General features: G+C 53.2%; 2 protein-coding genes across 4 annotated transcripts in view; one reads left to right on the forward strand and one right to left on the reverse strand.

The window, feature by feature from the left end:
• The window catches only part of LOC140428727 (tripartite motif-containing protein 16-like), a 91,018-nt gene that overhangs the window by 50,358 nt on the left and 15,145 nt on the right, over positions 1 to 25,515 (forward strand). For 2 of the 3 annotated variants that reach the window (XM_072515451.1, XM_072515456.1), the window contains 2 exons: positions 382 to 702; positions 6,736 to 6,819. In XM_072515451.1, coding sequence (XP_072371552.1) covers positions 382 to 702; positions 6,736 to 6,819 — 405 coding nt within the window. The remainder of the gene's footprint in view (positions 1 to 381; positions 703 to 6,735; positions 6,820 to 25,515) is intronic. The other variant, XM_072515455.1, reaches the window with a different exon arrangement.
• LOC140428699 (uncharacterized) overlaps positions 1 to 25,515 on the reverse strand; it is a 63,441-nt gene that overhangs the window by 2,059 nt on the left and 35,867 nt on the right. The window lies entirely within an intron of this gene.

A 25,515-nucleotide genomic window follows, 5' to 3' on the forward strand; every position in this document is an offset into this window, starting at 1 on the left:
TATGTGGGGGGGGGGGGGGGGGGGGGGGGGGTTCGCGTACACACGGCTGCAGCTTGTCAGCCCTGTGCATGTCCAGCTCAGACCCGGCCATTCCCGCACCATTTTCCACGTGTTCTGTGGGTGCTTGCCCCTCACCGGTAGCGGAATACCACGGTGCAGGTCTGGTGCCGATATTTCCGTTGTGGAACACCCCCGATCCTCCGCTGGGGTCAGCACTTAGCGGCAGGAACGGAGAGTCTAGCCCATTGCAACTTCTCAAGCGCAAATACATTGAGTGGTTGATGAGAGACAGAGAGAGCTGCTGTGGAAGGTGTTGTTTGGTTAGATAATGACAGTGTCGGCTGACACTGCAGAATAACAAACTGTGCTTTCCTTTCACAGAGCAGGAGGACACCCAGGCTCAGTCAGCAGAGAGCCAGGATTCACCCCACAACCTGGCCCGATCACAGAGCATGGATATGTCGGCCTCCTCACAGAGCGGGGCCCGATCACAGAGCATGGATATGTCGGCCTCCTCGCAGAGCGGGGCCCGATCACAGAGCATGGATATGTCGGCCTCCTCGCAGAGCGGGTCCCTAACACAGAGCATGGATATGTCGGCCTCCTCGCAGAGCGGGTCCCGATCACAGAGCATGGATATGTCGGCCTCCTCGCAGAGCGGGTCCCGATCACAGAGCATGGATATGTCGGCCTCCTCACAGGGTGGGTACAGCTCCGAGACTGTCTCTGACACCATTTCTACAACTACCATTGGCCTTTAGCAGCATTCCCAAAAACAATTGGCCAATCACCATCTCCACTGAAATTATTGTTTACTTTTTTGATTTGATTTGATTTATTATTGTCACATGTATCAGTATACAGTGAAAAGTATTGTTTCTTGCATGCTGTACAAACAATGCACACCGTACATAGGGAAGGAAGGAGAGACTGCAGAATATAATGTTACAGTTATAGCAAGGTGTAGAGAAAAGATCAACTTAATACGAGGTCGGTCCATTCAAAAGTCTGATGGCAGTCGGGAAGAAGCTGTTCTTGAGTCGGTTGCTACGTGACCTCAAACTTTGGTATCTTTTTCCTGACGGAAGAAGGTGGAAGAGAGTATGTCCGGGGTGCGTGGGGTCCTTAATTACGCTGGCTGCCTTTCCGAGGCAGCGGGAATTATAGACAGAGTCAATGGATGGGAGGCTGGTTTGTGTGATGGACTGAGCTACATTCACAACCTTTTGTAGTTTCCTGCGGTCTTGGGCAGAGCAGGCTCCATACCAAGCTGTGATACAACCAGAAAGAATGCTTTCTATGGGGCATCTGTAGAAGTTGGTGAGGGTCGTAGCTGACATGCCAAATTTCCTTAGTCTTCTGAGAAAGTAGAGTCATTGGTGGGCTTTCTTAACTATAGTGTCGGCACGGGGGGACCAGGACAGGCTGTTGGTGATCTGTACACCTAAAAACGTGAAGCTTATCATTGCTCCAGTCGACAAGATCCAGTAATTAACTCATGGAGGGAGTCTGACCTCAGTACTGACCCTCTGACAGTGCGGCACTCCCTCAGTACTGACCATCTGACAGTGCGGCACTCCCTCAGTACTGACCCTCTGACAGTGCGACACTCCCTCAGTACTGACCCTCTGACAGTGCGGCACTCCCTCAGTACTGACCCTCTGACAGTGCAGCACTCCCTCAGTACTGACCCTCTGACAGTGCGGCACTCCCTCAGTACTGACCCTCTGACAGTGCAGCACTCCCTCAGTACTGACCCTCTGACAGTGCGGCACTCCCTCAGTACTGACCCTCTGACAGTGCAGCACTCCCTCAGTACTGACCCTCTGACAGTGCAGCACTCCCTCAGTACTGTCCCTCTGACAGTGCAGCACTCCCTCAGTACTGACCCTCTGACAGTGCAGCACTCCCTCAGTACTGACCCTCTGACAGTGCGGCACTCCCTCAGTACTGTCCCTCTGACAGTGCGGCACTCCCTCATTACTGACCCTCTGACAGTGCAGCACACACTCAGTACTGACCCTCTGTCAGTGCAGCACTCCCTCAGCACTGACCCTCTGACAGTGCAGCACTCCCTCAGTACTGACCCTCTGACAGTGCGGCACTCCCTCAGTACTGACCCTCTGACAGTGCAGCACTCCCTCAGTACTGACCCTCTGACAGTGCGACACTCCCTCAGTACTGACCCTCTGACAGTGCAGCACTCCCTCAGTACTGACCCTCTGACAGTGCAGCACTCCCTCAGTACTGACCCTCTGACAGTGCGGCACTCCCTCAGTACTGACCCTCTGACAGTGCAGCACTCCCTCAGTACTGACCGTCTCACAGTGCGGCACTCCCTCAGTACTGACCCTCTGACAGTGCGGCACTCCCTCAGTACTGACCCTCTGTCAGTGCAGCACTCCCTCAGTACTGACCCTCTGACAGTGCGGCACTCCCTCAGTACTGACCCCCTGACAGTGCAGCACTCCCTCAGTACTGACTCTCTGACAGTGCAGCACTCCCTCAGTACTGACCCCCTGACAGTGCAGCACTCCCTCAGTACTGACCCTCTGACAGTGCGGCGCTCCCTCAGTACTGACCCTCTGACAGTGCAGCACTCCCTCAGTACTGACCCTCTGACAGTGCGGCACTCCCTCAGTACTGACCCTCTGACAGTGCGACACTCCCTCAGTACTGACCCTCTGACAGTGCGGCACTCCCTCAGTACTGACCCTCTGACAGTGCGACACTCCCTCAGTACTGACCCTCTGACAGTGCGGCACTCCCTCAGTACTGACCCTCTGACAGTGCGACACTCCCTCAGTACTGACCCTCTGACAGTGCAGCACTCCCTCAGTACTGACCCTCTGACAGTGCAGCACTCCCTCAGTACTGACCCTCAGACAGTGCAGCACTCCCTCAGTACTGACCCTCTGACAGTGCGGCACTCCCTCAGTACTGACCCTCTGACAGTGCGACACTCCCTCAGTACTGACCCTCTGGCAGTGCGGCACTCCCTCAGTACTGACCCTCTGACAGTGCGGCACTCCCTCAGTACTGACCCTCTGACAGTGCGGCGCTCCCTCAGTACTGACCCTCTGACAGGGCAGCACTCCGTCAGTACTGACCCTCTGACAGTGCGGCACTCCCTCAGTACTGGCTCTCTGACAGTGCAGCACTCCCTCAGTACTGACCCTCTGACAATGCGGCACTCCCTCAGTACTGACTCTCTGACAGTGCGACACTCCCTCAGTACTGACCCTCTGACAGTGCGACACTCCCTCAGTACTGACCCTCTGACAGTGCGACACTCCCTCAGTACTGACCCTCTGACAGTACAGCACTCCCTCAGTACTGACCCTCTGACAGAGCAGCGCTCCCTCAGTACTGACCCTCTGACAGTGCGGCATTCCCTCAGTACTGACCCCCTGACAGTGCAGTACTCCCTCAGTACTGACCCTCTGACAGTGCGGCACTCCCTCAGTACTGACTCTCTGACAGTGCAGCACTCCCTCAGTACTGACCCTCTGACAGTGCAGCACTCCCTCAGTACTGACCCTCTGACAGTGCGGCACTCCCTCAGTCCTGACCCTCTGACAGTGCAGCACTCCCTCAGTACTGACCCTCTGACAGTGCAGCACTCCCTCAGCACTGACCCTCTGACAGTGCAGCACTCCCTCAGTACTGACCCTCTGACAGTGCAGCACTCCCTCAGTACTGACCCTCTGACAGTGAAGCACTCCCTCAGTACTGACCCTCTGACAGTGCGGCAACCCCTCAGTACTGACCCTCTGACAGTGCAGCGCTCCCTCAGTACTGACCCTCTGACAGTGCACCACTCCCTCAGTACTGACCCTCTGACAGTGCGGCACTCCCTCAGTACTGACCCTCTGACAGTGCGGCACTCCCTCAGGACTGACCCTCTGACAGTGCAGCACTCCCTCAGTACTGACCCTCTGACAGTGCGGCACCCCCTCAGTACTGACCCTCTGACAGTGCAGCACTCCCTCAGTACTGAACCTCTGACAGTGCAGCACTCCCTCAGTACTGACCCTCTGACAGTGCGGCAACCCCTCAGTACTGACCCTCTGACAGTGCGGCACTCCCTCAGTACTGACCCTCTGACAGTGCGGCACTCCCTCAGTACTGACCCTCTGACAGTGCGGCACTCCCTCAGTACTGACTCTCTGACAGTGCAGCACTCCCTCAGTACTGACTCTCTGACAGTGCAGCACTCCCTCAGTACCGACCCTCTGACAGTGCGGCACTCCCTCAGTACTGACCCTCTGACAGTGCGGCACTCCCTCAGTACTGATCCTCTGACAGTGCGACACTCCCTCAGTACTGACCCTCTGACAGTGCAGCACTCCCTCAGTACTGACCCTCTGACAGTGCAGCACTCCCTCAGTACTGTCCCTCTGACAGTGCAGCACTCCCTCAGTACTGACCCTCTGACAGAGCAGCGCTCCCTCAGTACTGACCCTCTGACAGTGCGGCATTCCCTCAGTACTGACCCTCTGACAGTGCAGCACTCCCTCAGTACTGACCCTCTGACAGTGCGGCACTCCCTCAGTACTGACCCTCTGACAGTGCAGCACTCCCTCAGTACTGACCCTCTGACAGTGCAGCACTCCCTCAGTACTGACTCTCTGACAGTGCAGCACTCCCTCAGTACTGACCCTCTGACAGTGCAGCACTCCCTCAGTACTGACCCTCTGACAGTGCGGCACTCCCTCAGTACTGACCTTCTGACAGTGCAGCACTCCCTCAGTACTGACCCTCTGACAGTGCAGCACTCCCTCAGTACTGACCCTCTGACAGTGCAGCACTCCATCAGTCCTGACCCTCTGACAGTGCGGCACTCCCTCAGTACTGACCCTCTGACAGTGCAGCACTCCCTCAGTACTGACCCTCTGACAGTGCGGCACTCCCTCAGTACTGACCCTCTGACAGTGCAGCACTCCCTCAGTACTGACCCTCTGATAGTGCAGCACTCCCTCAGTACTGACCCTCTGACAGTGCGGCAACCCCTCAGTACTGACCCTCTGACAGTGCAGCACTCACTCAGTACTGACCCTCTGACAGTACACCACTCCCTCAGTACTGACCCTCTGACAGTGCGGCACTCCCTCAGTACTGACCCTCTGACAGTGCAACACTCCCTCAGTACTGACCCTCTGACAGTGCAGCACTCCCTCAGTACTGACCCTCTGACAGTGCAGCACTCCCTCAGTACTGACCCTCTGACAGTGCAGCACTCCCTCAGTACTGTCCCTCTGACAGTGCGGCACCCCCTCAGTACTGACCCTCTGACAGTGCAGCACTCCCTCAGTACTGACCCTCTGACAGTGCAGCACTCCCTCAGTACTGACTCTCTGACAGTGCAGCACTCCCTCTGTACTGACCCTCTGACAGTGCAGCACTCCCTCAGTACTGACCCTCTGACAGTGCAGCACTCCCTCAGTACTGACCCTCTGACACTGCAGCACTCCCTCAGTACTGACTCTCTGACAGTGCAGCACTCCCTCAGTACTGACCCTCTGACAGTGCGGCACCCCCTCAGTACTGACCCTCTGACAGTGCAGCACTCCCTCAGTACTGAACCTCTGACAGTGCAGCACTCCCTCAGTACTGACCCTCTGACAGTGCGGCAACCCCTCAGTACTGACCCTCTGACAGTGCAGCGCTCCCTCAGTACTGACCCTCTGACAGTGCGGCACTCCCTCAGTACTGACCCTCTGTCAGTGAGGCACTCCCTCAGTACTGACCCTCTGACAGTGCGGCACTCCCTCAGTACTGACCCTCTGTCAGTGAGGCACTCCCTCAGTACTGACCCTCTGACAGTGCACCACTCCCTCAGTACTGACCCTCTGACAGTGCGGCACTCCCTCAGTACTGACCCTCTGCCAGTGCAGCACTCCCTCAGTACTGACCCTCTGACAGTGCAGCGCTCCCTCAGTTCTGACCCTCTGACAGTGCACCACTCCCTCAGTACCGACCCTCTGACAGTGCGGCACTCCCTCAGTACTGACCGTCTGACAGTGCGGCACTCCCTCAGTACCGACCCTCTGACAGTGCGGCACTCCCTCAGTACTGACCCTCTGACAGTGCGGCACTCCCTCAGTACTGAACCTCTGTCAGTGAGGCACTCCCTCAGTACTGACCCTCTGACAGTGCACCACTCCCTCAGTACTGACCCTCTGACAGTGCGGCACTCCCTCAGTACTGACCCTCTGACAGTGCACCACTCCCTCAGTACTGACCCTCTGACAGTGTGGCACTCCCTCAGTACTGACCCTCTGACAGTGCGGCACTCCCTCAGTACTGACCCTCTGACAGTGCACCACTCCCTCAGTACTGACCCTCTGACAGTGAGACACTCCCTCAGTACTGACCCTCTGACAGTGCGGCACTCCCTCAGTACTGACCCTCTGACAGTGCGGCACTCCCTCAGTACTGACCCTCCCACAGTGCGGCGCTCCCTCAGTACTCACCCTCTGACAGTGCAGCGCTCCCTCAGTACTGACCCTCTGACAGTGCGGCACTCCCTCAGTACTGACCCTCCCACAGTGCGGCGCTCCCTCAGTACTCACCCTCTGACAGTGCAGCGCTCCCTCAGTACTGACCAGTGTAATGCCTGTCCTCCCACATTAACATGGTTCATGTAGTAATAATCAGACAATGTTGTCAGAAGCTCTATTGTTTAGCAGGAAATTTTGCCGGCGAACATTGTCTTTGTTTCTGTCTCTGCAGATAATGAGAGACTAACTCTCTCTGTAGCCAGAAGTGTGCAGCGGTGTCATCTACCACCACGATCCAGGCAAGAACTGATGCAATGTGAGTATCCAGAGAAAGCTTCACTCTGCATCTAACCTTGTGCTGTGCCTGTGCTGGGAGTGTTTGATGGGACAGTGTAGAGGGAGCTTTACTCTGTATCTAACCTTGTGCTGTGCCTGTGCTGGGAGTGTTTGATGGGACAGTGTAGAGGGAGCTTTACTCTGTATCTAACCTTGTGCTGTGCCTGTGCTGGGAGTGTTTGATGGGACAGTGTAGAGGGAGCTTTACTCTGTATCTAACCTTGTGCTGTGCCTGTGCTGGGAGTGTTTGATGGGACAGTGTAGAGGGAGCTTTACTCTGTATCTAACCCCGTGCTGTACCTCTCCTGGGAGTGTTTGATGGGGACAGTGTAGAGGGAGCTTTACTCTGTATCTAACCCCGTGCTGTACCTGTCCTGGGAGTGTTTGATGGGGACAGCGTAGAGGGAGCTTTACTCTGTATCTAACCCCGTGCTGTACCTGTCCTGGGAGTGTTTGGTGGGGACAGTGTATAGGGAGCTTTACTCTGTATCTAACCCCGTGCTGTACCTGTCCTGGGAGTGTTTGATGGGGACAGTGTAGAGGGAGCTTTACTCTGTATCGAACCCCGTGCTGTACCTGTCCTGGGAGTGTCTGATGGGGACAGTGTAGAGGGAGCTTTACTCTGTATCTAACCCCGTGCTGTACCTGTCCTGGGAGTGTTTGATGGGGACAGCGTTGAGGGAGCTTTACTCTGTATCTAACCCCGTGCTGAACCTGTCCTGGGAGTGTTTGATGGGGACAGTGTAGAGGGAGCTTTACTCTGTATCTAACCCCGTGCTGTATCTGTCCTGGGAGTGTTTGATGGGGACAGTGTAGAGGGAGCTTTACTCTGTATCTAACCCCGTGCTGTACCTGTCCTGGGAGTGTCTGATGGGGACAGTGTAGAGGGAGCTTTACTCTGTATCTAATCCGTGCTGTACCTGTCCTGGGAGTGTTTGATGGGGACAGCGTAGAGGGAGCTTTACTCTGTATCTAACCCCGTGCTGTACCTGTCCTGGGAGTGTTTGATGGGGACAGTGTAGAGGGAGCTTTACTCTGTATCTAACCTTGTGCTGTGCCTGTGCTGGGAGTGTTTGATGGGACAGTGTAGAGGGAGCTTTACTCTGTATCTAACCTTGTGCTGTGCCTGTGCTGGGAGTGTTTGATGGGACAGTGTAGAGGGAGCTTTACTCTGTATCTAACCTTGTGCTGTGCCTGTGCTGGGAGTGTTTGATGGGACAGTGTAGAGGGAGCTTTACTCTGTATCTAACCCCGTGCTGTACCTCTCCTGGGAGTGTTTGATGGGGACAGTGTAGAGGGAGCTTTACTCTGTATCTAACCCCGTGCTGTACCTGTCCTGGGAGTGTTTGATGGGGACAGCGTAGAGGGAGCTTTACTCTGTATCTAACCCCGTGCTGTACCTGTCCTGGGAGTGTTTGGTGGGGACAGTGTATAGGGAGCTTTACTCTGTATCTAACCCCGTGCTGTACCTGTCCTGGGAGTGTTTGATGGGGACAGTGTAGAGGGAGCTTTACTCTGTATCGAACCCCGTGCTGTACCTGTCCTGGGAGTGTCTGATGGGGACAGTGTAGAGGGAGCTTTACTCTGTATCTAACCCCGTGCTGTACCTGTCCTGGGAGTGTTTGATGGGGACAGCGTTGAGGGAGCTTTACTCTGTATCTAACCCCGTGCTGTACCTGTCCTGGGAGTGTTTGATGGGGACAGTGTAGAGGGAGCTTTACTCTGTATCTAACCCCGTGCTGTATCTGTCCTGGGAGTGTTTGATGGGGACAGTGTAGAGGGAGCTTTACTCTGTATCTAACCCCGTGCTATACCTGTCCTGGGAGTGTCTGATGGGGACAGTGTAGAGGGAGCTTTACTCTGTATCTAATCCGTGCTGTACCTGTCCTGGGAGTGTTTGATGGGGACAGCGTAGAGGGAGCTTTACTCTGTATCTAACCCCGTGCTGTACCTGTCCTGGGAGTGTTTGATGGGGACAGTGTAGAGGGAGCTTTACTCTGTATCTAACCCCGTGCTGTATCTGTCCTGGGAGTGTTTGATGGGGACAGTGTAGAGGGAGCTTTACTCTGCATCGAACCCCGTGCTGTACCTGTCCTGGGAGTGTTTGATGGGGACAGTGTAGAGGGAGCTTTACTCTGTATCTAACCCCGTGCTGTACCTGTCCTGGGAGTGTTTGATGGGGACAGTGTAGAGGGAGCTTTACTCTGTATCTAACCCCGTGCTGTACCTGTCCTGGGAGTGTTTGATGCGGACAGTGTAAAGGGAGCTTTACTCTGTATCTAACCCCCTGCTGTACCTGTCCTGCGAGTGTTTGATGGGGACAGTGTAGAGGGAGCTTTACTCTGTATCTAACCCCGTGCTGTACCTGTCCTGGGAGTGTTTGATGGGGACAGTGTAGAGGGAGCTTTACTCTGTATCTAACCCCGTGCTGTATCTGTCCTGGGAGTGTTTGATGGGGACAGTGTAGAGGGAGCTTTACTCTGTATCTAACCCCGTGCTGTACCTGTCCTGGGAATGTTTGATGGGGACAGTGTAGAGGGAGCTTTACTCTGTATCTAACCCCGTGCTGTACCTGTCCTGGGAATGTTTGATGGGGACAGTGTAGAGGGAGCTTTACTCTGTATCTAATCCCGTGCTGTACCTGCCCTGGGAGTGTTTGATGGGGACAGTGTAGAGGGAGCTTTACTCTGTATCTAACCCCGTGCTGTACCTGTCCTGGGAGTGTTTGATGGGGTCAGTGTAGAGGGAGCTTTACTCTGTATCTAACCCCGTGCTGTATCTGTCCTGGGAGTGTTTGATGGGGACAGTGTAGAGGGAGCTTTACTCTGTATCTAACCCTGTGCTGTACCTGTCCTGGGACTGTTTGATGGGGACAGTGTAGAGGGAGCTTTACTCTGTATCTAACCCCGTGCCGTACCTTTCCTGGGACTGTTTCATGGGAACAGTGTAGTGGGAGCTTTACTCTGTATCTAACCCCGTGCTGTACCTGTCCTGGGAGTGTTTGATGTGGACAGCGTAGAGGGAGCTTTACTCTGTATCAAACCCCGTGCTGTATCTGTCCTGGGAATGTTTGATGGGGACAGCGTAGAGGGAGCTTTACTCTGTATCTAACCCCGTGCTGTACCTGTCCTGGGAGTGTTTGATGGGGACAGCGTAGAGGGAGCTTTGCTCTGTATCTAACCCTGTGCTGTACCTGTCCTGGGAGTGTTTGATGGGGACAGTGTCAAGGGAGCTTTACTCTGTACCTAACCCCGTGCTGTACCTGTCCTGGGAGTGTTTGATGGGGACAGTGTAGAGGGAGCTTTACTCTGTATCTAACCCCGTGCTGTACCTGTCCTGGGAGTGTTTGATGGGGACAGTGTAGAGGGAGCTTTACTCTGTATCTAACCCCGTGCTGTACCTGTCCTGGGAGTGTTTGATGGGGACAGTGTAGAGGGAGCTTTACTCTGTATCTAACCCCGTGCTGTACCTGTCCTGGGAGTGTTTGATGGGGACAGTGTAGAGGGAGCTTTACTCTGTATCTAACCCTGTGCTGTATCTGTCCTGGGAGTGTTTGATGGGGACAGTGTCGAGGGAGCTTTACTCTGTATCTAACCCCGTGCTGTACCTTTCCTGGGAGTGTTTGATGGGGACAGTGTAGAGGGAGCTTTACTCTGTATCTAACCCCATGCTGTACCTGTCCTGGGAGTGTTTGATGGGGACAGTGTAGAGTGAGCTTTACTCTGTATCTAACCCTGTGCTGTACCTGTCCTGGGAGTGTTTGATGGAGACAGTGTAGAGGGAGCTTTACTCTGTATCTAACCCCGTGCTGTGCCTGTGCTGGGAGTGTTTGATGGGGACAGTGTAGTGGGAGCTTTACTCTGTATCTAACCCTGTGCTGTACCTGTCCTGGGAGTGTTTGATGGGGACAGTGTGGAGGGAGCTTTACTCTGTATCTAACCCCGTGCTGTACCTGTCCTGGGAGTGTTTGATGGGGACAGTGTAGAGGGAGCTTTACTCTGTATCTAACCCCGTGCTGTACCTGTCCTGGGAGTGTTTGATGGGGACAGTGTAGAGGGAGCTTTACTCTATATCTAATCCCGTGCTGTACCTGTCCTGGGAGTGTTTGATGGGGACAGTGTAGAGGGAGCTTTACTCTGTATCTAACCCTGTGCTGTACCTGTCCGGGGAGTGTTTGATGGGGACAGTGTCGAGGGAGCTTTACTCTGTATCTAACCCCGTGCTGTACCTTTCCTGGGAGTGTTTGATGGGGACAGTGTAGAGGGAGCTTTACTCTGTATCTAACCCCGTGCTGTACCTGTCCTGGGAGTGTTTGATGGGGACAGTGTAGAGGGAGCTTTACTCTGTATCTAACCCTGTGCTGTACCTGTCCTGGGAGTGTTTGATGGAGACAGTGTAGAGGGAGCTTTACTCTGTATCTAACCCCATGCTGTGCCTGTGCTGGGAGTGTTTGATGGGGACAGTGTAGTGGGAGCTTTACTCTGTATCTAACCCTGTGCTGTACCTGTCCTGGGAGTGTTTGATGGGGACAGTGTGGAGGGAGCTTTACTCTGTATCTAACCCCGTGCTGTACCTGTCCTGGGAGTGTTTGATGGGGACAGTGTGGAGGGAGCTTTACTCTGTATCTAACCCCGTGCTGCACCAGTCCTGGGAGTGTTTGATGGGGACAGTGTAGAGGGAGCTTTACTCTGTATCTAACCCCGTGCTGTACCTGTCCTGGGAGTGTTTGATGGGGACAGCGTTGAGGGAGCTTTACTCTGTATCTAACCCCGTGCTGTACCTGTCCTGGGAGTGTTTGATGGGGACAGTGTAGAGGGAGCTTTACTCTGTATCTAACCCCGTGCTGTATCTGTCCTGGGAGTGTTTGATGGGGACAGTGTAGAGGGAGCTTTACTCTGTATCTAACCCCGTGCTGTACCTGTCCTGGGAGTGTCTGATGGGGACAGTGTAGAGGGAGCTTTACTCTGTATCTAATCCGTGCTGTACCTGTCCTGGGAGTGTTTGATGGGGACAGCGTAGAGGGAGCTTTACTCTGTATCTAACCCCGTGCTGTACCTGTCCTGGGAGTGTTTGATGGGGACAGTGTAGAGGGAGCTTTACTCTGTATCTAACCCCGTGCTGTATCTGTCCTGGGAGTGTTTGATGGGGACAGTGTAGAGGGAGCTTTACTCTGCATCGAACCCCGTGCTGTACCTGTCCTGGGAGTGTTTGATGGGGACAGTGTAGAGGGAGCTTTACTCTGTATCTAACCCCGTGCTGTACCTGTCCTGGGAGTGTTTGATGGGGACAGTGTAGAGGGAGCTTTACTCTGTATCTAACCCCGTGCTGTACCTGTCCTGGGAGTGTTTGATGCGGACAGTGTAAAGGGAGCTTTACTCTGTATCTAACCCCCTGCTGTACCTGTCCTGCGAGTGTTTGATGGGGACAGTGTAGAGGGAGCTTTACTCTGTATCTAACCCCGTGCTGTACCTGTCCTGGGAGTGTTTGATGGGGACAGTGTAGAGGGAGCTTTACTCTGTATCTAACCCCGTGCTGTATCTGTCCTGGGAGTGTTTGATGGGGACAGTGTAGAGGGAGCTTTACTCTGTATCTAACCCCGTGCTGTACCTGTCCTGGGAATGTTTGATGGGGACAGTGTAGAGGGAGCTTTACTCTGTATCTAACCCCGTGCTGTACCTGTCCTGGGAATGTTTGATGGGGACAGTGTAGAGGGAGCTTTACTCTGTATCTAATCCCGTGCTGTACCTGCCCTGGGAGTGTTTGATGGGGACAGTGTAGAGGGAGCTTTACTCTGTATCTAACCCCGTGCTGTACCTGTCCTGGGAGTGTTTGATGGGGACAGTGTAGAGGGAGCTTTACTCTGTATCTAACCCCGTGCTGTACCTGTCCTGGGAATGTTTGATGGGGACAGTGTAGAGGGAGCTTTACTCTGTATCTAACCCCGTGCTGTACCTGTCCTGGGAATGTTTGATGGGGACAGTGTAGAGGGAGCTTTACTCTGTATCTAATCCCGTGCTGTACCTGCCCTGGGAGTGTTTGATGGGGACAGTGTAGAGGGAGCTTTACTCTGTATCTAACCCCGTGCTGTACCTGTCCTGGGAGTGTTTGATGGGGTCAGTGTAGAGGGAGCTTTACTCTGTATCTAACCCCGTGCTGTATCTGTCCTGGGAGTGTTTGATGGGGACAGTGTAGAGGGAGCTTTACTCTGTATCTAACCCTGTGCTGTACCTGTCCTGGGACTGTTTGATGGGGACAGTGTAGAGGGAGCTTTACTCTGTATCTAACCCCGTGCTGTACCTTTCCTGGGACTGTTTCATGGGAACAGTGTAGTGGGAGCTTTACTCTGTATCTAACCCCGTGCTGTACCTGTCCTGGGAGTGTTTGATGTGGACAGCGTAGAGGGAGCTTTACTCTGTATCAAACCCCGTGCTGTATCTGTCCTGGGAATGTTTGATGGGGACAGCGTAGAGGGAGCTTTACTCTGTATCTAACCCCGTGCTGTACCTGTCCTGGGAGTGTTTGATGGGGACAGCGTAGAGGGAGCTTTGCTCTGTATCTAACCCTGTGCGGTACCTGTCCTGGGAGTGTTTGATGGGGACAGTGTCAAGGGAGCTTTACTCTGTACCTAACCCCGTGCTGTACCTGTCCTGGGAGTGTTTGATGGGGACAGTGTAGAGGGAGCTTTACTCTGTATCTAACCCCGTGCTGTACCTGTCCTGGGAGTGTTTGATGGGGACAGTGTAGAGGGAGCTTTACTCTGTATCTAACCCCGTGCTGTACCTGTCCTGGGAGTGTTTGATGGGGACAGTGTAGAGGGAGCTTTACTCTGTATCTAACCCCGTGCTGTACCTGTCCTGGGAGTGTTTGATGGGGACAGTGTAGAGGGAGCTTTACTCTGTATCTAACCCTGTGCTGTATCTGTCCTGGGAGTGTTTGATGGGGACAGTGTCGAGGGAGCTTTACTCTGTATCTAACCCCGTGCTGTACCTTTCCTGGGAGTGTTTGATGGGGACAGTGTAGAGGGAGCTTTACTCTGTATCTAACCCCATGCTGTACCTGTCCTGGGAGTGTTTGATGGGGACAGTGTAGAGTGAGCTTTACTCTGTATCTAACCCTGTGCTGTACCTGTCCTGGGAGTGTTTGATGGAGACAGTGTAGAGGGAGCTTTACTCTGTATCTAACCCCGTGCTGTGCCTGTGCTGGGAGTGTTTGATGGGGACAGTGTAGTGGGAGCTTTACTCTGTATCTAACCCTGTGCTGTACCTGTCCTGGGAGTGTTTGATGGGGACAGTGTGGAGGGAGCTTTACTCTGTATCTAACCCCGTGCTGTACCTGTCCTGGGAGTGTTTGATGGGGACAGTGTAGAGGGAGCTTTACTCTGTATCTAACCCCGTGCTGTACCTGTCCTGGGAGTGTTTGATGGGGACAGTGTAGAGGGAGCTTTACTCTATATCTAATCCCGTGCTGTACCTGTCCTGGGAGTGTTTGATGGGGACAGTGTAGAGGGAGCTTTACTCTGTATCTAACCCTGTGCTGTACCTGTCCGGGGAGTGTTTGATGGGGACAGTGTCGAGGGAGCTTTACTCTGTATCTAACCCCGTGCTGTACCTTTCCTGGGAGTGTTTGATGGGGACAGTGTAGAGGGAGCTTTACTCTGTATCTAACCCCGTGCTGTACCTGTCCTGGGAGTGTTTGATGGGGACAGTGTAGAGGGAGCTTTACTCTGTATCTAACCCTGTGCTGTACATGTCCTGGGAGTGTTTGATGGAGACAGTGTAGAGGGAGCTTTACTCTGTATCTAACCCCATGCTGTGCCTGTGCTGGGAGTGTTTGATGGGGACAGTGTAGTGGGAGCTTTACTCTGTATCTAACCCTGTGCTGTACCTGTCCTGGGAGTGTTTGATGGGGACAGTGTGGAGGGAGCTTTACTCTGTATCTAACCCCGTGCTGTACCTGTCCTGGGAGTGTTTGATGGGGACAGTGTGGAGGGAGCTTTACTCTGTATCTAACCCCGTGCTGCACCAGTCCTGGGAGTGTTTGATGGGGACAGTGTAGAGGGAGCTTTACTCTGTATCTAACCCCGTGCTGTACCTCTCCTGGGAGTGTTTGATGGGGACAGTGTCGAGGGAGCTTTACTCTGTATCTAACCCCGTGCTGTACCTGTCCTGGGAGTGTCTGATGGGGACAGTGTAGAGGGAGCTTTACTCTGTATCTAACCCCGTGCTGTACCTGTCCTGGGAGTGTTTGATGGGGACAGCGTAGAGGGAGCTTTCCTCTGTATCTAACCCGGGCTGTACCTGTCCTGGGAGTGTTTGATGGGGACAGTGTAGAGTTGCTTTACTCTGTATCTAACCCCGTGCTGTACCTGTCCTGGGAGTGTTTGATGGGGACAGTGTAGAGGGAGCTTTACTCTGTATCTAACCCCGTGCTGTACCTGTCCTGGGAGTGTTTGATGGGGACAGTGTAGAGGGAGCTTTACTCTGTATCTAACCCCGTGCTGTATCTGTCCTGGGAGTGTTTGATGGGGACAGTGTAGAGGGAGCTTTACTCTGTATCTAACCCCGTGCTGTACCTGTCCTGGAAATGTTTGATGGGGACAGTGCAGAGGGAGCTTTACTCTGTATCTAACCCCGTGCTGTACCTGTCCTGGGACTGTTTGATGGGAACAGTGTAGAGGGAGCTTTACTCTGTATCTAACCCCGTGCTGTACCTGTCCTGGGAGTGTTTGATGGGGACAGCGTAGAGGGAGCTTTACTCTGTATCTAACCCCGTGCTGTATCTGTCCTGGGAATGTTCGATGGGGACAGCGTAGAGGGAGCTTTACTCTGTATCTAACCCCGTGCTGTACCTGTCCTGGGAGTGTTTGATGGGGACAGTGTAGAGGGAGCTTTACTCTGTATCTAACCCCGTGCTGTACCTGTCCTGGGAGTGTTTGATGGGGACAGTGTAGAGGGAGCTTTACTCTGTATCTAACCCCGTGCTGTACCTGTCCTGGGAGTGTTTGATGGGGACAGTGTAAAGGGATCTTTACTCTGTATCTAACGCCCTGCTGTACCTGTCCTGCGAGTGTTTGATGGGGACAGTGTAGAGGGAGCTTTACTCTGTATCTAATCCCGTGCTGTACCTGTCCTGGGAGTGTTTGATGGGGACAGTGTAGAGGGAGCTTTACTCTGTATCTAACACCGTGCTGTACCTGTCCTGGGAGTGTTTGATGGGGACAGCGTAGAGGGAGCTTTACTCTGTATCTAACCCTGTGCTGTACCTGTCCTGGGAGTGATAGATGGGGACAGTGTCAAGGGAGCTTTACTCTGTATCTAACCCCGTGCTGTACCTGTCCTGGGAGTGTTTGATGGGGACAGTGTAGAGGGAGCTTTACTCTGTATCTAACCCCGTGCTGTACCTGTCCAGGGAGTGTTTGATGGGGACAGTGTAGAGGGAGCTTTACTCTGTATCTAACCCCGTGCTGTACCTGTCCTGGGAGTGTTTGATGGGGACAGTGTAGAGGGAGCTTTACTCTGTATCTAACCCTGTGCTGTACCTGTCCTGGGAGTGTTTGATGGGGACAGTGTAGAGGGAGCTTTACTCTGTATCTAACCCCGTGCTGTACCTGTCCTGGGAGTGTTTGATGGGGACAGTGTAGAGGGAGCTTTACTCTGTATCTAACCCCGTGCTGTACCTGTCCTGGGAGTGTTTGATGGGGACAGTGTAGAGGGAGCTTTACTCTGTATCTAACCCTGTGCTGTACCTGTCCTGGGAGTGTTTGATGGAGACAGTGTAGAGGGAGCTTTACTCTGTATCTAACCCCGTGCTGTGCCTGTGCTGGGAGTGTTTGATGGGGACAGTGTAGTGGGAGCTTTACTCTGTATCTAACCCTGTGCTGTACCTGTCCTGGGAGTGTTTGATGGGGACAGTGTGGAGGGAGCTTTACTCAGTATCTAACACCGTGCTGTACCTGTCCTGGGAGTGTTTGATGGGGACAGTGTAGAGGGAGCTTTACTCTGTATCTAACCCCGTGCTGTACCTGTCCTGGGAGTGTTTGATGGGGACAGTGTCGAGGGAGCTTCACTCTGTATCTAACCCCATGCTGTACCTTTCCTGGGAGTGTTTGATGGGGACAGTGTAGAGGGAGCTTTACTCTGTATCTAACCCCGTGCTGTACCTGTCCTGGGAGTGTTTGATGGGGACAGTGTAGAGGGAGCTTTACTCTGTATCTAACCCTGTGCTGTACCTGTCCTGGGAGTGTTTGATGGAGACAGTGTAGAGGGAGCTTTACTCTGTATCTAACCCCGTGCTGTGCCTGTGCTGGGAGTGATTGATGGGGACAGTGTAGTGGGAGCTTTACTCTGTATCTAACCCTGTGCTGTACCTGTCCTGGGAGTGTTTGATGGGGACAGTGTGGAGGGAGCTTTACTCTGTATCTAACCCCGTGCTGTACCTCTCCTGGAAGTGTTTGATGGGGACAGTGTAGAGGGAGCTTTACTCTGTATCTAACACCGTGCTGTACCTGTCCTGGGAGTGTTTGATGGGGACAGTGTGGAGGGAGCTTTACTCTGTATCTAACCCCGTGCTGCACCAGTCCTGGGAGTGTTTGATGGGGACAGTGTAGAGGGAGCTTTACTCTGTATCTAACCCCGTGCTGTACCTGTCCTGGGAGTGTTTGATGTAGACAGTGTAGAGGGAGCTTTACTCTGTATCTAACCCCGTGCTGTGCCTGTGCTGGGAGTGTTTGATGGGGACAGTGTAGTGGGAGCTTTACTCTGTATCTAACCCTGTGCTGTACCTGTCCTGGGAGTGTTTGATGGGGACAGTGTGGAGGGAGCTTTACTCTGTATCTAACCCCGTGCTGTACCTGTCCTGGGAGTGTTTGATGGGGACAGTGTGGAGGGAGCTTTACTCTGTATCTAACCCCGTGCTGCACCTGTCCTGGGAGTGTTTGATGGGGACAGTGTAGAGGGAGCTTTACTCTGTATCTAACCCCGTGCTGTATCTGTCCTGGGAATGTTTGATGGGGACAGCGTAGAGGGAGCTTTACTCTGTATCTAACCCCGTGCTGTACCTGTCCTGGGAGTGTTTGATGGGGACAGTGTAGAGGGAGCTTTACTCTGTATCTAACCCCGTGCTGTACCTGTCCTGGGAGTGTTTGATGGGGACAGTGTAGAGGGAGCTTTACTCTGTATCTAACCCCGTGCTGTACCTGTCCTGGGAGTGTTTGATGGGGACAGTGTAAAGGGAGCTTTACTCTGTATCTAACCCCCTGCTGTACCTGTCCTGCGAGTGTTTGATGGGGACAGTGTAGAGGGAGCTTTACTCTGTATCTAACCCCGTGCTGTACCTGTCCTGGGAGTGTTTGATGGGGACAGCGTAGAGGGAGCTTTACTCTGTATCTAACCCTGTGCTGTACCTGTCCTGGGAGTGTTAGATGGGGACAGTGTCAAGGGAGCTTTATTCTGTACCTAACCCCGTGCTGTACCTGTCCTGGGAGTGTTTGATGGGGACAGTGTAGAGGGAGCTTTACTCTGTATCTAACCCCGTGCTGTACCTGTCCTGGGAGTGTTTGATGGGGACAGTGTAGAGGGAGCTTTACTCTGTATCTAACCCCGTGCTGTACCTGTCCTGGGAGTGTTTGATGGGGACAGTGTAGAGGGAGCTTTACTCTGTATCTAACCCCGTGCTGTACCTGTCCTGGGAGTGTTTGATGGGGACAGTGTAGAGGGAGCTTTACTCTGTATCTAACCCTGTGCTGTACCTGTCCTGGGAGTGTTTGATGGGGACAGTGTAGAGGGAGCTTTACTCTGTATCTAACCCCGTGCTGTACCTTTCCTGGGAGTGTTTGATGGGGACAGTGTAGAGGGAGCTTTACTCTGTATCTAACCCCGTGCTGTACCTGTCCTGGGAGTGTTTGATGGGGACAGTGTAGAGGGAGCTTTACTCTGTATCTAACCCTGTGCTGTACCTGTCCTGGGAGTGTTTGATGGAGACAGTGTAGAGGGAGCTTTACTCTGTATCTAACCCCGTGCTGTGCCTGTGCTGGGAGTGTTTGATGGGGACAGTGTAGTGGGAGCTTTACTCTGTATCTAACCCTGTGCTGTACCTGTCCTGGGAGTGTTTGATGGGGACAGTGTGGAGGGAGCTTTACTCAGTATCTAACACCGTGCTGTACCTGTCCTGGGAGTGTTTGATGGGGACAGTGTAGAGGGAGCTTTACTCTGTATCTAACCCCGTGCTGTACCTGTCCTGGGAGTGTTTGATGGGGACAGTGTAGAGGGAGCTTTACTCTGTATCTAACCCCGTGCTGTACCTGTCCTGGGAGTGTTTGATGGGGACAGTGTAGAGGGAGCTTTACTCTGTATCTAACCCTGTGCTGTACCTGTCCTGGGAGTGTTTGATGGGGACAGTGTCGAGGGAGCTTTACTCTGTATCAAACCCCGTGCTGTACCTTTCCTGGGAGTGTTTGATGGGGACAGTGTAGAGGGAGCTTTACTCTGTATCTAACCCCGTGCTGTACCTGTCCTGGGAGTGTTTGATGGGGACAGTGTAGAGGGAGCTTTACTCTGTATCTAACCCTGTGCTGTACCTGTCCTGGGAGTGTTTGATGGAGACAGTGTAGAGGGAGCTTTACTCTGTATCTAACCCCGTGCTGTGCCTGTGCTGGGAGTGTTTGATGGGGACAGTGTAGTGGGAGCTTTACTCTGTATCTAACCCTGTGCTGTACCTGTCCTGGGAGTGTTTGATGGGGACAGTGTGGAGGGAGCTTTACTCTGTATCTAACCCCGTGCTGCACCAGTCCTGGGAGTGTTTGATGGGGACAGTGTAGAGGGAGGTTTACTCTGTATCTAACCCCGTGCTGTACCTGTCCTGGGAGTGTTTGATGTAGACAGTGTAGAGGGAGCTTTACTCTGTATCTAACCCCGTGCTGTACCTGTCCTGGGAGTGTTTGATGGGGACAGTGTGGAGGGAGCTTTACTCTGTATCTAACCCCGTGCTGCACCAGTCCTGGGAGTGTTTGATGGGGACAGTGTAGAGGGAGCTTTACTCTGTATCTAACCCTGTGCTGTACCTGTCCTGGGAGTGTTTGATGGGGACAGTGTGGAGGGAGCTTTACTCTGTATCTAACCCCGTGCTGTACCTGTCCTGGGAGTGTTTGATGGGGACAGTGTGGAGGGAGCTTTACTCTGTATCTAACCCCGTGCTGCACCTGTCCTGGGAGTGTTTGATGGGGACAGTGTAGAGGGAGCTTTACTCTGTATCTAACCCCGTGCTGTACCTGTCCTGGGAGTGTTTGATGGGGACAGTGTAGAGGGAGCTTTACTCTGTATCTAACCCCGTGCTGTACCTGTCCTGGGAGTGTTTGATGGGGACAGTGTCGAGGGAGCTTTACTCTGTATCTAACCCTGTGCTGTACCTGTCCTGGGAGTGTTTGATGGGGACAGTGTCGAGGGAGCTTTACTCTGTATCTAACCCCGTGCTGTACCTTTCCTGGGAGTGTTTGATGGGGACAGTGTAGAGGGAGCTTTACTCTGTATCTAACCCCGTGCTGTACCTGTCCTGGGAGTGTTTGATGGGGACAGTGTAGAGGGAGCTTTACTCTGTATCTAACCCCGTGCTGTGCCTGTGCTGGGAGTGTTTGATGGGGACAGTGTAGTGGGAGCTTTACTCTGTATCTAACCCCGTGCTGTACCTGTGCTGGGAGTGTTTGATGGGGACAGTGTGGAGGGACCTTTACTCTGTATCCAACCCCGTGCTGCACCTGTCCTGGGCGTGAGGGGGACAGTGTAGAGGGAGCTTTACTCTGTATCTAACCCCGTGCTGTATCTGTCCTGGGAGTGTTTGATGGGGACAGTGTAGAGGGAGCTTTACTCTGTATCTAACCCCGTGCTGTACCTGTCCTGGGAGTGTCTGATGGGGACAGTGTAGAGGGAGCTTTACTCTGTATCTAATCCGTGCTGTACCTGTCCTGGGAGTGTTTGATGGGGACAGCGTAGAGGGAGCTTTACTCTGTATCTAACCCCGTGCTGTACCTGTCCTGGGAGTGTTTGATGGGGACAGCGTAGAGGGAGCTTTACTCTGTATCTAACCCCGTGCTGTATCTGTCCTGGGAGTGTTTGATGGGGACAGTGTAGAGGGAGCTTTACTCTGCATCGAACCCCGTGCTGTACCTGTCCTGGGAGTGTTTGATGGGGACAGTGTAGAGGGAGCTTTACTCTGTATCTAACCCCGTGCTGTACCTGTCCTGGGAGTGTCTGATGGGGACAGTGTAGAGGGAGCTTTACTCTGTATCTAACCCCGTGCTGTACCTGTCCTGGGAGTGTTTGATGCGGACAGTGTAAAGGGAGCTTTACTCTGTATCTAACCCCCTGCTGTACCTGCCCTGCGAGTGTTTGATGGGGACAGTGTAGAGGGAGCTTTACTCTGTATCTAACCCTGTGCTGTACCTGTCCTGGGAGTGTTTGATGGGGACAGTGTAGAGGGAGCTTTACTCTGTATCTAACCCCGTGCTGTACCTGTCCTGGGAGTGTTTGATGGGGACAGTGTAGAGGGAGCTTTACTCTGTATCTAACCCCGTGCTGTACCTGTCCTGGGAGTGTTTGATGGGGACAGTGTAGAGGGAGCTTTACTCTGTATCTAACCCTGTGCTGTACCTGTCCTGGGAGTGTTTGATGGAGACAGTGTAGAGGGAGCTTTACTCTGTATCTAACCCCGTGCTGTGCCTGTGCTGGGAGTGTTTGATGGGGACAGTGTAGTGGGAGCTTTACTCTGTATCTAACCCTGTGCTGTACCTGTCCTGGGAGTGTTTGATGGGGACAGTGTGGAGGGAGCTTTACTCAGTATCTAACACCGTGCTGTACCTGTCCTGGGAGTGTTTGATGGGGACAGTGTAGAGGGAGCTTTACTCTGTATCTAACCCCGTGCTGTACCTGTCCTGGGAGTGTTTGATGGGGACAGTGTCGAGGGAGCTTTACTCTGTATCTAACCCCATGCTGTACCTTTCCTGGGAGTGTTTGATGGGGACAGTGTAGAGGGAGCTTTACTCTGTATCTAACCCCGTGCTGTACCTGTCCTGGGAGTGTTTGATGGGGACAGTGTAGAGGGAGCTTTACTCTGTATCTAACCCTGTGCTGTACCTGTCCTGGGAGTGTTTGATGGAGACAGTGTAGAGGGAGCTTTACTCTGTATCTAACCCCGTGCTGTGCCTGTGCTGGGAGTGATTGATGGGGACAGTGTAGTGGGAGCTTTACTCTGTATCTAACCCTGTGCTGTACCTGTCCTGGGAGTGTTTGATGGGGACAGTGTGGAGGGAGCTTTACTCTGTATCTAACCCCGTGCTGTACCTGTCCTGGAAGTGTTTGATGGGGACAGTGTAGAGGGAGCTTTACTCTGTATCTAACACCGTGCTGTACCTGTCCTGGGAGTGTTTGATGGGGACAGTGTGGAGGGAGCTTTACTCTGTATCTAACCCCGTGCTGCACCAGTCCTGGGAGTGTTTGATGGGGACAGTGTAGAGGGAGCTTTACTCTGTATCTAACCCCGTGCTGTACCTGTCCTGGGAGTGTTTGATGTAGACAGTGTAGAGGGAGCTTTACTCTGTATCTAACCCCGTGCTGTGCCTGTGCTGGGAGTGTTTGATGGGGACAGTGTAGTGGGAGCTTTACTCTGTATCTAACCCTGTGCTGTACCTGTCCTGGGAGTGTTTGATGGGGACAGTGTGGAGGGAGCTTTACTCTGTATCTAACCCCGTGCTGTACCTGTCCTGGGAGTGTTTGATGGGGACAGTGTGGAGGGAGCTTTACTCTGTATCTAACCCCGTGCTGCACCTGTCCTGGGAGTGTTTGATGGGGACAGTGTAGAGGGAGCTTTACTCTGTATCTAACCCCGTGCTGTATCTGTCCTGGGAATGTTTGATGGGGACAGCGTAGAGGGAGCTTTACTCTGTATCTAACCCCGTGCTGTACCTGTCCTGGGAGTGTTTGATGGGGACAGTGTAGAGGGAGCTTTACTCTGTATCTAACCCCGTGCTGTACCTGTCCTGGGAGTGTTTGATGGGGACAGTGTAGAGGGAGCTTTACTCTGTATCTAACCCCGTGCTGTACCTGTCCTGGGAGTGTTTGATGGGGACAGTGTAAAGGGAGCTTTACTCTGTATCTAACCCCCTGCTGTACCTGTCCTGCGAGTGTTTGATGGGGACAGTGTAGAGGGAGCTTTACTCTGTATCTAACCCCGTGCTGTACCTGTCCTGGGAGTGTTTGATGGGGACAGCGTAGAGGGAGCTTTACTCTGTATCTAACCCTGTGCTGTACCTGTCCTGGGAGTGTTAGATGGGGACAGTGTCAAGGGAGCTTTATTCTGTACCTAACCCCGTGCTGTACCTGTCCTGGGAGTGTTTGATGGGGACAGTGTAGAGGGAGCTTTACTCTGTATCTAACCCCGTGCTGTACCTGTCCTGGGAGTGTTTGATGGGGACAGTGTAGAGGGAGCTTTACTCTGTATCTAACCCCGTGCTGTACCTGTCCTGGGAGTGTTTGATGGGGACAGTGTAGAGGGAGCTTTACTCTGTATCTAACCCCGTGCTGTACCTGTCCTGGGAGTGTTTGATGGGGACAGTGTAGAGGGAGCTTTACTCTGTATCTAACCCTGTGCTGTACCTGTCCTGGGAGTGTTTGATGGGGACAGTGTAGAGGGAGCTTTACTCTGTATCTAACCCCGTGCTGTACCTTTCCTGGGAGTGTTTGATGGGGACAGTGTAGAGGGAGCTTTACTCTGTATCTAACCCCGTGCTGTACCTGTCCTGGGAGTGTTTGATGGAGACAGTGTAGAGGGAGCTTTACTCTGTATCTAACCCCGTGCTGTGCCTGTGCTGGGAGTGTTTGATGGGGACAGTGTAGTGGGAGCTTTACTCTGTATCTAACCCTGTGCTGTACCTGTCCTGGGAGTGTTTGATGGGGACAGTGTGGAGGGAGCTTTACTCAGTATCTAACACCGTGCTGTACCTGTCCTGGGAGTGTTTGATGGGGACAGTGTAGAGGGAGCTTTACTCTGTATCTAACCCCGTGCTGTACCTGTCCTGGGAGTGTTTGATGGGGACAGTGTCGAGGGAGCTTTACTCTGTATCTAACCCCATGCTGTACCTTTCCTGGGAGTGTTTGATGGGGACAGTGTAGAGGGAGCTTTACTCTGTATCTAACCCCGTGCTGTACCTGTCCTGGGAGTGTTTGATGGGGACAGTGTAGAGGGAGCTTTACTCTGTATCTAACCCTGTGCTGTACCTGTCCTGGGAGTGTTTGATGGAGACAGTGTAGAGGGAGCTTTACTCTGTATCTAACCCCGTGCTGTGCCTGTGCTGGGAGTGATTGATGGGGACAGTGTAGTGGGAGCTTTACTCTGTATCTAACCCTGTGCTGTACCTGTCCTGGGAGTGTTTGATGGGGACAGTGTGGAGGGAGCTTTACTCTGTATCTAACCCCGTGCTGTACCTGTCCTGGAAGTGTTTGATGGGGACAGTGTAGAGGGAGCTTTACTCTGTATCTAACACCGTGCTGTACCTGTCCTGGGAGTGTTTGATGGGGACAGTGTGGAGGGAGCTTTACTCTGTATCTAACCCCGTGCTGCACCAGTCCTGGGAGTGTTTGATGGGGACAGTGTAGAGGGAGCTTTACTCTGTATCTAACCCCGTGCTGTACCTGTCCTGGGAGTGTTTGATGTAGACAGTGTAGAGGGAGCTTTACTCTGTATCTAACCCCGTGCTGTGCCTGTGCTGGGAGTGTTTGATGGGGACAGTGTAGTGGGAGCTTTACTCTGTATCTAACCCTGTGCTGTACCTGTCCTGGGAGTGTTTGATGGGGACAGTGTGGAGGGAGCTTTACTCTGTATCTAACCCCGTGCTGTACCTGTCCTGGGAGTGTTTGATGGGGACAGTGTGGAGGGAGCTTTACTCTGTATCTAACCCCGTGCTGCACCTGTCCTGGGAGTGTTTGATGGGGACAGTGTAGAGGGAGCTTTACTCTGTATCTAACCCCGTGCTGTATCTGTCCTGGGAATGTTTGATGGGGACAGCGTAGAGGGAGCTTTACTCTGTATCTAACCCCGTGCTGTACCTGTCCTGGGAGTGTTTGATGGGGACAGTGTAGAGGGAGCTTTACTCTGTATCTAACCCCGTGCTGTACCTGTCCTGGGAGTGTCTGATGGGGACAGTGTAGAGGGAGCTTTACTCTGTATCTAACCCCGTGCTGTACCTGTCCTGGGAGTGTTTGATGGGGACAGTGTAAAGGGAGCTTTACTCTGTATCTAACCCCCTGCTGTACCTGTCCTGCGAGTGTTTGATGGGGACAGTGTAGAGGGAGCTTTACTCTGTATCTAACCCCGTGCTGTACCTGTCCTGGGAGTGTTTGATGGGGACAGCGTAGAGGGAGCTTTACTCTGTATCTAACCCTGTGCTGTACCTGTCCTGGGAGTGTTAGATGGGGACAGTGTCAAGGGAGCTTTATTCTGTACCTAACCCCGTGCTGTACCTGTCCTGGGAGTGTTTGATGGGGACAGTGTAGAGGGAGCTTTACTCTGTATCTAACCCCGTGCTGTACCTGTCCTGGGAGTGTTTGATGGGGACAGTGTAGAGGGAGCTTTACTCTGTATCTAACCCCGTGCTGTACCTGTCCTGGGAGTGTTTGATGGGGACAGTGTAGAG

Source organism: Scyliorhinus torazame, chromosome 1 (assembly GCF_047496885.1).
Source record: "Scyliorhinus torazame isolate Kashiwa2021f chromosome 1, sScyTor2.1, whole genome shotgun sequence".
Classification (NCBI taxonomy): Eukaryota; Metazoa; Chordata; class Chondrichthyes; order Carcharhiniformes; family Scyliorhinidae; genus Scyliorhinus; species Scyliorhinus torazame.